This window comes from Gymnoscopelus microlampas, assembly GCF_963454915.1.
Source record: "Gymnoscopelus microlampas genome assembly, chromosome: 1".
NCBI classification, from domain to species: Eukaryota; Metazoa; Chordata; class Actinopteri; order Myctophiformes; family Myctophidae; genus Gymnoscopelus; species Gymnoscopelus microlampas.
The window spans coordinates 60,145,498-60,160,755 of NC_139962.1; the positions used below are offsets into that span (position 1 = coordinate 60,145,498).

Genomic DNA, 15,258 nt, shown 5'->3' on the forward strand with positions numbered 1-15,258 from the left:
TGACACAATGGTGAAAAAATAAATGTACTAAGTCCAGAGCTCGATGAATGTTAGGGACAAAAAAGTCACTACAAAGTACTACCAATCAACTCTAAATTGCCTGAAACGTACTCCTAACAGGTTTTTGGGGGGACGATTTTGGCCTCCACACTTAGTGATTTTTTCGGATTTAACTTTCGTTTCGTTAGTGACAAACTTTCGTTTCGGTAGTGACACAATGGTGAAAAAATAAATGTACCAAGTCCAGAGCTCGATGAATGTTAGGGACCAAAAAAAGTCACTACAAAGTACTACCAATCAACTCTAAATTGCCTGAAACTTACTCCTAACAGGTTTTTGGGGAGACGATTTTGGCCTCCACACTTGGTGATTTTTTTCGGATTTAACTTTCGTTTCGGTAGTGACAAACTTTCGTTTCTGTAGTGACACAATGGTGAAAAAATAAATGTACCAAGTCCAGAGCTCAATGAATGTTAGGGACCAAAAAAAGTCACTACAAACAGGGCCGCATTAACCGCGGAACTTAGTGGAACTGGTGTTCCACGGCCCGCAGCCTGCAGGGCCCTGTGAGAATTGTATATTTAATTTTTGTGTATTTAAAGAAAAAATGTTGATTTATATTGGTCAAATAGAACCGAATTAGACCGAATTAGACCCGAATTAGACCGAATTAGACCCGAATTAGACCCGAAAAATTTCGCGACTGGGGGGGGGCTTCGATTTTGTGGTGTTCCACGGCCCTGAGGGGTCTTAATGCGGCCCTGGCCACGGCTTGGGCCTGAAACTAAATTTTTGCAGTCGTGAGATTTTAATCAAACGAGGATTCCCTCTCCAGAAGTGTAATTTTGTGAAGTGTGTCACAACGGGGTAGTTTTCGAACCTGTAACTAAAGTGATTCGGGGAGCTATAACAGAGCGCAGTGGGACTGACTGCTGTCTCTCTGCTGTGCGGCAGTGGAGCTGCTCTGTGTGCTGCCACGGGAACGGCACCGCGGTAATGAACATCATCCCCATTAGACTGACAGAAGCAGGTCAGACGCGCTCATCCAGCTTCGTCATTCAATATATGAATAGCTTCTTGTCTGTCGGTAGGGTGACGATGGGACAATTTTAACCTAATAATTTGAGAGCCGCTGGCTGGCTGGCTCTGGCTGCACGACGCGCCCGCTGATCTCGGGCCAGCCACCGCATTTCCTGAAGTGCTTGTCGTGCAAATAGTGTGTGTGCCACATCAGAGCTGTCACTGTGTTACACACAGAGCCACTAAACACACTGCTTCATTAACAAAGACAATGAGGAGTTCAACGGAGTCATTCTCATTGTTTTCGGCCTAATTTCTTTGTCTGACCTTAAGAGTTCAGAATCGACTCTAATGTTAAACATGGTTAACGCATTTTCTTTGTCGAAATAAGTTAAATAGGACAATGAGAAATGGTGATCGAAAAAGCTGTATTATTGCATTTCTACCGTCCCAAGAATAAAGACAATAAGAAAAGGTAAATAGCTCTATATTCTGATAGTGGTCATTGTTATAGACTTATAGAGTGTTTGTTCAGTAACAAGGCTCTCCCCAGCTCTTTAGTAACCAGAAAATGCATTTTAAATGCCAATTTCATCCAATCAGGAGAAAGAACCCCTACAGGATACAGATGCAAAAAAAGAGCAGAACTGGAACGCTATAAAATATAAGCTAACAAATTATCTTTGTGGGGTAATCGCTCCTCAATTAGATTTTTACATTATCCACAAAAAACTTTTGCAGGCCTAATGGTATTCCTGTTGTTTTGTACAGAGTCAAACAGACACGGCACGTAGTTAGGAAAAGTGTGGCTTTAATGTAAACACAACATTCGATTGGCTCAGCACAAACATTCCACATGAGAGCAACCAATAAAACTACAGGAGAATGGGGGGTGCAGCACAAAAACATTCACAGTAAAAAAAAATCTGGTATAATCATAATATATATATACAGTACGGTGTTTTTAAGGTGAAAATGGAATAAAAGGATATGAAGAAGGAGTGATATGTGATAGATAGGAGTATACAGGAAGTGGGGAGGGGGAATCATTTTTCAGGTGCACGGGTGAATAAATGGGGAGCTGTACTTCTTTTCCTCTATGAAAAAGAGAAACGTGAACGACGAGGAATATGGTGACCTGTTCACCTATCGGGGGGTCGAGGGGGGTTTAATCCTCATCCAGAGGAGACCCCCAAAAAAATCATACCTCTCCTCATGCAGTGCCCTATATTCAACCAGAGTTGCACACATGAAGAATCAAGATATATTAGAGGGTCGATTCTAAGACCCTCTCAAACGTAGACTGATATTCGCAGTAACCCCTAGATGGACAGGATGGGTAATAAATATGTGTGGCACGGGATTTCTCAGGAGGTAGGAGGACGCATGAAGGTAGGGGCATGAGGTTTAAATAAATAAATCATTTGATGATAATAAAATGAATGTGCCTTTTTCAATTGTGTCATTTTGCTATAGCGCAATGAACGTGACCTATGATTTTCTGATTTCTAATCCTCCGCAATCTGTCATTCTCAGAAGGTTGGAGCTGATATGACATTCCCCCCCCCCCCCCCCCCGGATATGATTGGCTGATAGCTTCTTTTTTTTCCTTTTTTTTCTCCACGTTTCACACTACTACAGGAGGGCAATGGCGAAGGCGAGCCATTCGGACAGAACCATCCCCTCTCGCTCCTCGCTCTACGTCTTTGAGTGAAAGAGAACGACAAATGGAACCAGGCCTGGAGGCTACATACTGTACTGTACATGGAGCAGCCACAGACGGGTGCAAAGGAAAGCTTTTGAAAGCTAAATTAGCCTCCTTCTTCCCAACCATGACCATTAAGTGTGATTTGCACTTAGCCGCGCCGCCGGTGTCGCGCTTTGAAAATAGGCAGTTCTACAAAGTCACGAAGCATCACTTTGTGACACGTTGTAACCTTGTCGATCGGCTATTTCCGATGTGCTGTTTTCGATTGCGCGACACGGCGTGCAAACCGAGAATAAATCATGCGTTATTAGCCATTATTGTAAAGCACCTTCCTCTACACCTACTAGAGCGGCTCTGCGAAAAACAGAGCACCAGCGGTTATATTCAGCAGAGATCGATATCTAAAAAGTTTCGCAGATCGAAATGTCACGTTAAAAGAATGAGAACGTTTATTCCACTCGCATTTCAACGGTTGAATTTTTGCAGAGGAATATATGAGGGGCATCCGGCGCTAAATATAACCCCCGGTGCCTAACCCTAATCCGGCTTCAGATCTATCCCAGTTGTCGGTGCAATCAGCAACAGAACATGAAACATTCAATTAAAAACACACACACATAAAAAAAAACAAAAAACAAACAAAATGGGATTGTATTATGAAATTAAATTAGGGAATAGGGGAACCAATAAAATCCAGCGTGGTGTCTGACTGCAGCTCTTTGGGTCCCACTCGGACGTGTGTAGATTTACATAGTTATGCGTTTTTCTCTTTTTTTTTGTACTCTTTTTTTTTTTTTTTAGTATCATCAAAATTATCATTATTAACACCTCATACGTCTCCATGACAACCTTCTGTGCTTGGGACTGCAGGCCTCAATATAAGCCACACCCTCTAAGGTTGTTTGCGATAATGATGTCGGTGACGGCGTCGAACACCACCTGGACGTTCTCCGTGTCCGTGGCACAGGTCAGGTGACAGTAGATCTCCTTGTTGGGGGAGCGGTTCTTGCTCTCGAACTGGACCTGGATGTATGCGGTGGCGTCGTCGTAAGTGTTAGCACCTGTGGGACACAGAGAGAGAGACAGAGAGACAGAGAGAGAGAGATGAAGCACGGGAGAGCACAGAACGCCAGCATCTGTTTTTCCATCTTAACCCATTAACCCATTAAGACCTGAAGCCGATTCTACAAATGTATTCTAAATCCCAAGTTGCTATATCAGTGGTTCTCAAACTTTTTCATAATTGTCAAGATATTGTCCCTGGAACAAAAATATTTTGTTCCAGGGACCCCCCAGAAGCAAAGATTTTAGTTTAAAAGAATATATAAATTTACAGATTTGCACACATTTTCACAATTTTTCAAAAAATATCGGATCTACAAGCTCGTAGCGGTGCCGCGCTACGAGCTTGTAGATCTGATATTTTTGAATAGCCGAAGTGTAAAATACTGCTTTTTTTTGCTCCAGGTCCAGGTCTGACTGGGTTAAGATCTGAGGCCGATTCTACAAATGCCCTCTACAATCAGTACAGTAGTTCTCACACTTTCAAGATTTTTCAAAAATGTCCAAAAACAGCAGATGTACAAGCTTGTATATCTGCTATTTTTTAATAGCCAACGCTAAAGTCTAAAATGGCACAGACGCTTTCCTGGTTTTAATGTTAAAGGGGTGATGAAACCCTAGGCTGACTTTGGAGTTTGTTTTCCGGTTCAGCTTAAAAACTACCGCAGGATAACTTTTTTTTTTAAACCACGGCAGGCTGCATAAGGCTGACCTTATAATACACTGACGTAAGCAACACAGATGCGGCTAATAAGATTAATAACAGGCGTGTTAGTTTTTTAGCTGCGTGAATGCATTTAATAGCACGCCATGTTTTTTTTACCCTGCTGTAGTTTTTTAACCTGAAATGGAAAATGAACAACAAAGTCAGCCTTCAGAATTGTGCTCAACAGGCAGATTTAATATTTATAGCTGCAATCGAACCCCCCGCCCACGCAACTACCAAAAATGTCCACTGCTGAGCTAATAACGACACTCAGGATAAATTACCACTTTTATCTGCGATACCTTCCAGCAATACCTTCAGTCAACCAGTATAATACATAATATGCACATTTGACGAAATGTTGTTCCACTGGCTTATGTTTTTTTTTTTTTAATGTTGCTGCTTAACTCATTCACTGCCATAAGGCGACTTTGACGACTTTTGGACGATTTCTATTTTTATTTTATTTTTCAATTTGGCCCACAGAACCAGGAGATAACGTGATCCAAAGACTTACTGCTCCATTCACTTCCTGGTTAAAGTATTTGGGAAATATTCTGTACCTCGGCTCTTGTGTTTTACTATGTATTTTTGGAGAGACATGCTATTTTCAATGAAGTAAAACAAACGAACGAGGGGTCGCGATGACTTTTTTTTTTTTCTTTTTTTTTTCACAGCCAGAAATAAGTCTGGCAGTGAATGAGTTAATCTAAGTGACGTAGTCCAATGTTTATGCACATGGCGTCATACGGCGGCTTTGAACTCACCTGTGTATTCAGGAAAACAGATAGTCAAGGGAGACTTCTTGATCTTCTCGCCGAACAGATCCTTCTTGTTGAGGAAGAGGATGATGGAGGTGTCGATGAAGAACTTGTTGTTGCAGATGGAGTCGAAGAGCATGAGAGACTCGTGCATGCGGTTCTGCCCGGGGGAAAAGCATGGGGGGACGGGGGGGGGGGGGACAACAGTGAGAGCGGTGTTTTGCAAAAGGGTGCCAATGTATAACGTTTGATATCGTATCTCTACATCTCCATAATCTAACTTTTTAAAATGAACACCCTACTTGATCACACTACAGCGTCACACAACAGCATCAAAAGTAGCAGATCTTTAAGTTTGAAACCGCGCCGCATTTTGAACTTGTAGATCTGCTGCTTTTAACAGTGTTGAATTTGAATCCTGAAAAAGTAACAGTTTTGGACATAGAGACGATATCAAAAAAAACTTTATCTAGAGGAATATTACAAAGAAAATAATATCTGCCTGTAAGTCACTAGCGCACCCTCCCCCGCTTGGGTCCCCAATAATAATTGAATTGAATAGAAATAATAATAAATAAATAATAATAAAGATTCAATAATAATTGAAATAATAATTATTAATAATACAAATAATAATAAATAAATAATAACAATAATAAATATTGAATAATCATTGAAAATAGTCACTATTTTTGCCGGTGCCATACCCATTATCCTTAAACTTCTTGGCCATTTTTTACTATTTTTAAAAACATTTTCAAATAGTTCAACTAGCCGATCTACATCGACACGTTTGTAGATTGGCTATTTGAACTATTTGAAAATGTTTTTAAAAAAAATAGTAAAAAAAATTGCAAAGAAGTTTAGGGATAATGGGTAAGGCACCGGGGGGCTTCTAGTAGTTCTACAGAGCACGGGACTGTAGAAACCAATGTGTCACGTGACGGTTCCCTTCGTCCATATTTTTTTACAGTCTATGCTCACAACGCATCGCGATGGAAGGTGTTTTGAAAAAGTTTGACTTTTTTCCCCCCTCTATAATGACATGTCTGAAATAGGGACGCTATGGCTCACGTTAACATGTGCCCAAAATAAAAGTACTACGCCTGCGACTTACGGTCGTTTCGTCCTCGTGGAGTACTTGGTCGTAGCCACTCAGCGCCACGCAGAAAATAATGGCCGTCACGTCTTCAAAGCAGTGGATCCACTTCTTCCTTTCTGACCTCTGACCTCCCACGTCGAATAGCCTAACAGGGAGAGAGAGAGAGAGAGAGAGAGAGAGAGAGAGAGAGAGAGAGAGAGAGAGAGAGAGAGAGAGAGAGAGAGAGAGAGAGAGAGAGAGCCAGAGAGAGAGAGCCAGAGAGAGAGAGAGAGAGAGAGAGAGAGAGAGAGAGAGAGAGAGACGCTGTTATAGAAAACCAGTGGTAGAAGAAGTACTCACATGTGTTACTTAAGTAAGAGTATCAATACTACAATGCAGAAGTACACGTCTGGTATTCAGAATCTACTTGAGTAAAAGTACAAAAGTATTGGCATCAAAATGTATTTAAAGTACCAAAAGTGAAAGTACTCATTATGCAGAAATATTCCATTTCATGTTTTCAAAATGTATAAAATCATTTGAAAATAGTGGATCTACAAGCTCACAACGCGTCGCATAGCGACGCGTTGTGAGCTTGTAGATCCGCTATTTTCAAATAGCCGAAGTCTATATAGGGGTGGTTAATGTATGTTTTGTAATAACATTTTAAATCTACAAAGTAACTGGAGTAAAAGTGCTATATTTGCCTCTGAGATGTAGTGGAGTAGAAGTAAAAGTATTGAAAATTGGAAATACTCCAGTAAAGTAAAAACATACCTCAAAATTGTGCTTAAGTACAGTACTTGAGTACATGCACTTAACAGTAGTTACTTTCCACCGTCATAGAAAGCCAAACAAACCCTGGGAGGAGTTAGTATAGTCTGTGACAACATGAGCTGCTGTTGTCTGGAGCTAACCGTATATATATATATATATATATATATATAAACCCACACGGCACACCAAGCCTCCAGTACCTGAAGTGTAGGTTCTTGAAGGTGAAGTGGGTCTCGACGATACCGGTGGTCTTCACTCGGGTTCGCAGGATGTCCTGCTCTGTGGGATTGTAATCTGCTGATCCGATACGATCTAGACTGTCCAGATAGCTGAACACACACACACACACACACACACACACACGGCACGCTCAGTTCGCATCGCAATACCTTCTTATATTCTGCAGTACCTAATATTATGTGGCTATAACTACTGTATATAACCTGTTGTGTTTTTTTCCGTAAAATCACGCCCTACTTGATCATACTACAGTGTCACACAAGAGCTTGTAGATCTGCTACTTTTGAATCAGAATCCTGAAAAGTAACAGTTTTGGACATATGAGGTTTCCACCCGACAGAGACGACATACGGTAAGTGAGTATATTAGGTGAATGTTGTGCAATTAATATGTAATATATCGTTGCTGTCCGGCAGAACTCAATTTTGACGCTTTTGCATTTTTTCCCCCCATAAATCAGTGCTATTGAACACCCTTTACGTCTGTGTGTTGGTAAAAAAAATATTGAACCAATGAAAAGCATTAAAAAGCGCTTCTGACAAAACCAGCTAACTCCATTGGACCCTCAAACTGTCTGCTAAACCAGCTAACTCCACCAAAGGGGTTTTGCTGACTCCAGGCTCCACCCCCTTTTGACCTCCAACCTCATTGTGAGCTTGGAGGCCCGTTCAGCTGTTCTTATCAACGATGAACAAAACCTCCTAACTCCATTTTTGAGCGGTGTAGCCGCTCCTATAAGTGGGGTTGGGACACCTCATTAGTACACCCTTCGCTGTACTGTGATTGGCTCATAATAGCACACCCCTCTACATTAGTGCACCCCTAGCTGTACTGTGATTGGCTGACTCTATTGGCTGACTCTATTCAGCACTGTGATTGGCTAGCGAGACACATTATGAAATTAATAACCTGTAAATAGGACTATGCACTTTAAAAAAAATGTTTTAAGTGAGCTTCCATCACTGTGATGACCACTGTGATGACCACACCGCTCACTTCACACTGGGTGTGATTTTTTGTTTAGTTTTTGTCATTTCATGAAAAATGAGAGCTGGTTTCTGCCCCGACAGCAGAGATATAATAAGTATACTGTATGTGTGTGTATGAGATATATCAGTGAGTATATATACGCGTAGGTACAGTATATACGAGTATAATATATGGATTATACAGGTATGTAAGTATATGCGTGTGTGTCATACTGTCCAACCACACATCTACAGCAGTGTCACTGTCACTCACTACTGGGCGGAGTCATTGAGCTGGTATTCCCGGGCGCGGCTGAAGCACTCCTGGAGTGAAGGGTCGGTCCAGACGTTCTTCATGGCGGTCAGCAGCTCCGCAGAATAGGGCTCCGTGTCCTCCATGCGGGTGACCACATCATTCACCAGCTTAGCATCCGCCTGGACACACACACACACACACACAGTTTTACAATTTAGGCATTTAGCAGACGCTCTTTATCCAGAGCGACATACAGTAAATCACGGTAAACATATGCACATGCATAGAGACAGCGTAGTGCCTCAGTAATCTAGGATCATAGGTAAACCAAGAATATAGCATCAGTCCAAACAATTTAATATAAAAAATATATATATATTGAAACTATAGGATGCCAGGTCAACAAATGAACCTAAGTAACATGCCATCTACACGCACACACACACACACACACACACACACACACACACACACACACACACACACACACACACACACACACACACTTATATACTGTGTTGTACGATGAATAGCAGAAATTGATGATCTACAAGCTCACAGCGCGTCACATCGTGACACGTTGTGAGCTTGTAGATCTGTAGGAGGAATTCCTCCTACTTGGTACTGTAGGAGGAATTTTGACATTTGGGGAATTTTGGTATTTAAAAAATAATAATCTTTGAACATTTTTTTAAAGATTTTGAAAAGTGTTTGCGTATAATGTTCACCTATAATGATAATAATATAATGATAATAATATAATGTCCACCTATAATGATACAGGACCAAATAGGGGCAGCAGGTTGAAAGGGGTCAGGGGTTTGAACCCTCTAGCATCGCTATTCTGGGGGTGAAAGTTCGTCAGATCTACAAGCTCATAAGGCGTCGGCAATGTGATGCTTTATGAACTTGTAGATTCGCTAATTTAACCGAAGCAAATTCAGTATAGAGTCTCCAGTCAAATAAGTACAGGTGGTTAATACATGAATTCCTTGGCTATAACTCAAAACAATCTGAGCCCAGGCCTTCTGAGGATGTGTACAATGAAAGTGTCATTTTGACATGAACTTTGAAGAGGTGCAACAGGTTAAAGGGATAGTTTTTCTATCGATTAGTCCTCATGGAGATTTGAATTCATGGATATTTTTTTGTTTTTGCCGCATTCCTAAGCCAATAATTTGATGACCAGCGGGCCAGTAGGCAGCGGTTCCGGTAGGAGACACAAAGGAGATTATTTGTGTCTCCTACCGGAACCGCTGCCGGGCATCAAATAATTGGCTTAGGAATGCGACAAAAACTAAAAAGATATACATGAATTCTAGTCTCCATGGTAGAGTTCTTCGGGTAGAGCAGAAGACAGTTGACTGGCAGTCAATGACTGGCTGCTATTTATGTTATTATATCACTACATAATGTCATATCATTGACCTAAATGGCGATATATTAACACATGGGGTGCCAGTTTTTTTTTTAAAACAGAGTACACTGAGTGCCAGGATTTTTAACCATTTTTGAGGAGCCGAGATACAGGCTTTTGAAGTCATAAGTTAACCAGGAAGTGGATTGGAGTCTAAATCTTCGGAAAATGATATATCCTGGTGCTGTTTTTTTTTCTTTTTCAAAAAACGTATATATACGGTTTTGGCACTCCATGGTTGTATTCCCAAAACCGTATATATACGTTGGCACCCAATGTGTTAACAAGACTAGGATTATAAAAAAATCTTTATGTCTGATTAGCCTTGATGATCGTCTTGACTCAAGGCTCTGTCTGTATCAGAAACGACTTTGGACAGGTGGATAACTTTAGTTAAACTTGCAGAGTGATGCAATACTTTACCCGAGTTACATCTTCTGATAGTCGTAGCCTACTTGAATGTTCACATGAAATAATAATCCTGTTTAGTGTTTCACTACAGCGCGTATCGACGGCGCGGATCAACACACGTTGAAAAAAGGTCATCACTGACGAATCCTTGGACATGTGACCGACTCATTTATATACGCCAGTTATATCAAATATTGCTGATTAACGTAACGTTTTGGTTAATGGTTCAAAGTGGTAAAACAGTGGAGTTGTCATAGCGGGTTGTTACCGGTATGCTCTGCATAGCACAATGGAAACTCCAACGCCGCGATTATAATGTTCAACAGAAATGAACGTGTCGTGGATTATTAGCAATGAAGAAGGATTATACACATCTAAAGCAAACGTGGATTTATTTATTATTTTTTAAACTGTCCAATGAGCCTTGACTGGGATTATACATCACGTTATGACATACTGTATTGCATGGGGCTGGCAGTGCCCGCAGCAGCAACCAGGGAGGCTACGTTTAGGTAAGAAAGTATGAAACACAAGTTATCATTTTATATTATTTAACGCTGGACAACTTGTAGTAGGCCTAATGACGTTGGCAATCAATTTTGCATTTGTGTATTTCAGGGCCTCGGGTTACGTACGGGTTGGGTTCTGGTATGTCACGGCTCTATACGGGGTCGGGGTCCGACAGCTCTCGGTACTGTCCGGGTCCATTCTGTTCCGGGTAAAAATTTGGCGGGGCCATTTGGGTAAGGGTCCTTCATATTGGACCATTAGGCAGGGTCCATTCGGTTCCGGGTCACTTTTTCACCGGTCCATTTGGGTTCGGGTCTTTATATTTTACCCGTGAAGAGCTCTATGGGGTGACTAATCGATATAATTGTTGTTGGGGGGGTGAACTATCCCTTTAAAAGTGTCCCTCTGCCGAACAAATATGACTAACTTTTCTGTCCTTCTCTGCAAACTCGATGCCCAGGGAGTCCATGGCTCGCAGGATGGCTGCCAAGCTCTGGATGGTGTTGCTGTAGACCACGGGTTTGTACTGCTTCACGTCGTCCCCAGAGAAGCCATCTTCATGGATGATCCTGCACACACACACACACACACACACACACACACACACACACGTTAGCACACGTCTGCACTGGAGCCCCGACCCCGAGTCCTAGACCTGAGGGTTCCCAAACTTTTCAGGCCGCGACCCCCCAAAATCCTCATATTTGAACTGGGGACTCCCCCAAAATAATCATATTTTAACTGGGGACCCCCCAAAATAATCATATTTGAATGGGGGACCCCCCACCCTGACAAGCACTTGGCATTGTAGGCATTACACTTAGTTTGACTCGGTTCCACAGATGAATATTGTGAAAATAGCCGATCTACAAGCTCACAACGCCTCGCAGTGAGCTTGTAGATCGGATATTTTCACAATATCTCCCTCTTTCTTACGTAATATTTGGCAATTTGGTATTAAAAAGGTCTTAAAAGTCCTTAAATCATAACTTTAGAAATGTGCAGATACCCTGTATACACTTATACTGCATGCTGGTTTGTTTACTGTTGAGTGAGAAAACAATACTGCACATTAAGCTAACCGGTCGCAGTGTCGCGTTTCGTAAATAGCAGATTACTACAAGCTTACAAAGCGTTGTGAGCTTGTAGATCGATTTTTGGTGTGTGACTCATTTTAATATAGTAGAAATTACTTGCTATACGGAGCCATGCCTTCTTATATACTATATATATCTATATATATATATGTATATACATATATATATGTATATATACATTAATTTACGAAAAAACACAAAAAGTTAGAATATGGAGAGAAGAGGTTTCTGCCCAACAACGACGATATACAGTGCACACACACACGCACGCACGCACGCACACACACACACACACACACACACACACACACACACACACACACACACACACACACACACACACACACACACACACACACACACACACAGTGCTGATATCTTCCAGAACGTTTCGGCACTTAACAGGTTGTGCAGATGTTGAAAAAGTCCCACTGTCATGCAGTATGGGGTTGCAAGAAAAAAAAAACGCTTTGGGTGTTTGCATCAGGAAATCTGGGTGCTCCACATCCAAAATCTCTCTACAGCGGTTCCATTCATTATTTGCTAATTTAGTCGTTTTATTATTTCCCAAAAATATATCACATTGGGGGCAGCCGTAGCTTTAGTGTCATAATCAGAGGGTCACCCGTTCACCTCCCTGCCCGCCCGCTATGCGTGTCGAATTGTCCCTGAGCAAGGCACGTACCCCCTCCCTCCCCCGGAACTGAAAAGCTGAATAAAAAGCTACATTTCCCCCTTGGGGATTATTACGGTCTACAAAAATACCAAATACCAATCTAATAGGTGTATTGATTACATAGTGTAATGTTCTCCTATACCCGAGGGGGGAATGTCCAGTCAGGAAGGATCACGGTTATATTCACATTTATCTGTTCATACGAGACTACTGTATCCTATGTCACACAAAAATGCTAATATTATCAAAACATTCAGCGGTCAATATACTGTAGCCTTAGAAAAAAAGACCAAAAAAATTAGACGGAGCACAATTCCACAACTCCAACACCACCAGCCATTCCCCTGGCTCAGCCTGTGCCGTTCTGTTCATCAATGCGAGGTCATCTGAAGAAATAACAAACAATCGAGCTCTGTTCCCTTTGATGAACTAGCAAGTAGAGTTTACTATCGTTTTTTCTTCTCAACTTTTCAGCATTCAAATTCACAAATAGCAAAAGTAGCAGATCGACAAGCTGAAAACATTCGAGCTTGAACTTTTGATTGCTTTTGCGTGACGCTGTAGTGTGATCAAGTAGGACAGGGGTGATGCAACTTTGATGATGGAGAGGGCCACTATATTTCCACACTCACTCCAGAGGGCCACATTGCATAATACTGTCTCTCCGTATTTTAACTTTTTTCGCCATTCTATGTCACACAAAAGTAGCATAAATAGCCAATCTACAAGCTCAAAACGCGTCGCAGCGCGACGCGTTTTGAGCTTGTAGATCTTCTATTTTTGCTATTTTTGAATTGGAATCCAGAAAAGTATCATTTTTATTTCATTTCAAATGCATTTAGTTGTACTTATGTTAACATTATGAACTTAAATACAAATCCATTGGACATAAAAAAGACAATAGAATTTTAATACTAGTCATTAAGCTACTAATATAGACTGAAGTAATTAAAGCGGGTCATGTTTGCATGTTTGGAATTGTAACAGCTGAAATCAATAATATATCAGTATTCTGATATTAACCTGCGGGCTGCATTAAGTGAAGGTGGGGCGCATGTGGCCCCCGGGCCGCCAGTTGCCCATGTATGAAGTAGGGCCCGACAGCGACAATATTCTAGCACGAGTTGCAGGCATTGCATTGTTTACAGAGATCGTCTCCCGTGGTGGTCACTGGAGTCACTGTCCTCGCTACTTATGCGACGTATAACAAAAAAACACTTCCAACAAGAAAGCATTGGTAGTCAGGCTGTGCTGTGAATATCGTTTTTGTTGGACCAAAATAATTCAGAATTTGAAAATGAACAATTATGATCAGACCACAATAGATTCAGTTTTGACCAAAACGTTGCTATAGCTCAAACTTAATTCCATTCTGGGTATATGCCTGGTGGAGTGGCATCGGGGCACAGGGGGCACCGCACGTGGCTACGCCAGGGCTCTCATGTGCAGAGAGACACACGCTGCACATAAACAATCACACCTCAGTGGAATAAGAGAAGCTCAGCCATCCGTGAGAGACTCGTCTCGGAGTGGAGACACCGCCGCTCCTTTGCGAAGAAAGGAGGAGCACGGTTGGGGCGTTCGGGTGGTGCAGGGGGCGTATAAAGTACCTACCCCGCCACGTCTAGGGGAGTCTAGGGGTTTGAATCCACCTATGGTGCATCCGGTTTTGGCCGAGTGTCTATATAGCGACGAACACATCTGCCCCGTGTTAGGAGGAAGGAAGCCAGGCGGGGGGGTTGATATTTGTCACTGCATGTACTCGTCCCAGTGGGGGCTCCTTACTGGCAGATGAGCCAGTAGGGTACAGCAGCAGTGACAAATGAATTGGCATAAACAACTACACTGGGGGGGGGGGGAAAGGGATACAAAATAATTGGGATACAAAAATAGAAAGGTGCCAGTTGGAGAGGTGTGGGCCTCCTGGTTAGTCTCCCCGGGGAGGGTTTCCAGGCCTGTCCAGCTGGAAGGTGACCAAAAGGCAGACCAAGGACCAGGCGAGGGATTCACTCTATCTCCACGCTGGCCTGGGAAGGCCTCCCTATCCCCACAGCGAGGGAACGGTTTGGATTCTACCTCTGTGACCTCACTCGATAATGGGACGTTTTATTATCTGTCGCATGACGGTGTCATGTCGCTGAAAATAGCCGTTTTACACCAGACACCGTTGTGCGACAAAGAATTAAGAATTAATCTGGCTTTAACGTTTGCAGATGGACCTTGGTGGATATAGATTCACGTATGCATAATCTTGAATAGCGCGTGTGTGTGTGTGTGTGTGTGTGTGTGTGTGTGTGTGTGTGTGTGTGTGTGTGAGTGTCCCATTTCAGTTCCTGACACTGACTTCCAGGAACCACTTGAATCCCTATTGTGGGATGAACGTGTTGTGAGCTTGTAGCTCAACTATTGTTGATGAATAAGAGGTGAAAAGGAGCGGACCAAGTACGGAGCCAACTCAGGTCAAGTTGATTAAGTATAGAGGGTTTATTAATCACTTCTCTGTCATTCTTTACAGGCAGATATTCAGTTTATCATACATTATGAATTCTAAAACGGAGAGCTTACGGT

General features: G+C 42.1%; 1 protein-coding gene across 1 annotated transcript in view; it reads right to left on the reverse strand.

Annotated features, from left to right (window-relative positions):
* Positions 1-2,617: 2,617 nt before the first annotated feature.
* LOC311048502 (guanine nucleotide-binding protein G(o) subunit alpha-like) overlaps positions 2,618-15,258 on the reverse strand; it is a 16,914-nt gene continuing 4,273 nt past the window's right edge. Inside the window, exons 3-8 of the mRNA XM_084061761.1 lie at positions 11,345-11,486; positions 8,598-8,758; positions 7,316-7,444; positions 6,375-6,504; positions 5,264-5,417; positions 2,618-3,789 (exon numbers count right to left, since the gene is read on the reverse strand). Coding sequence (XP_083917887.1) covers positions 3,602-3,789; positions 5,264-5,417; positions 6,375-6,504; positions 7,316-7,444; positions 8,598-8,758; positions 11,345-11,486 — 904 coding nt within the window. The 3' untranslated portion in view covers positions 2,618-3,601. The remainder of the gene's footprint in view (positions 3,790-5,263; positions 5,418-6,374; positions 6,505-7,315; positions 7,445-8,597; positions 8,759-11,344; positions 11,487-15,258) is intronic.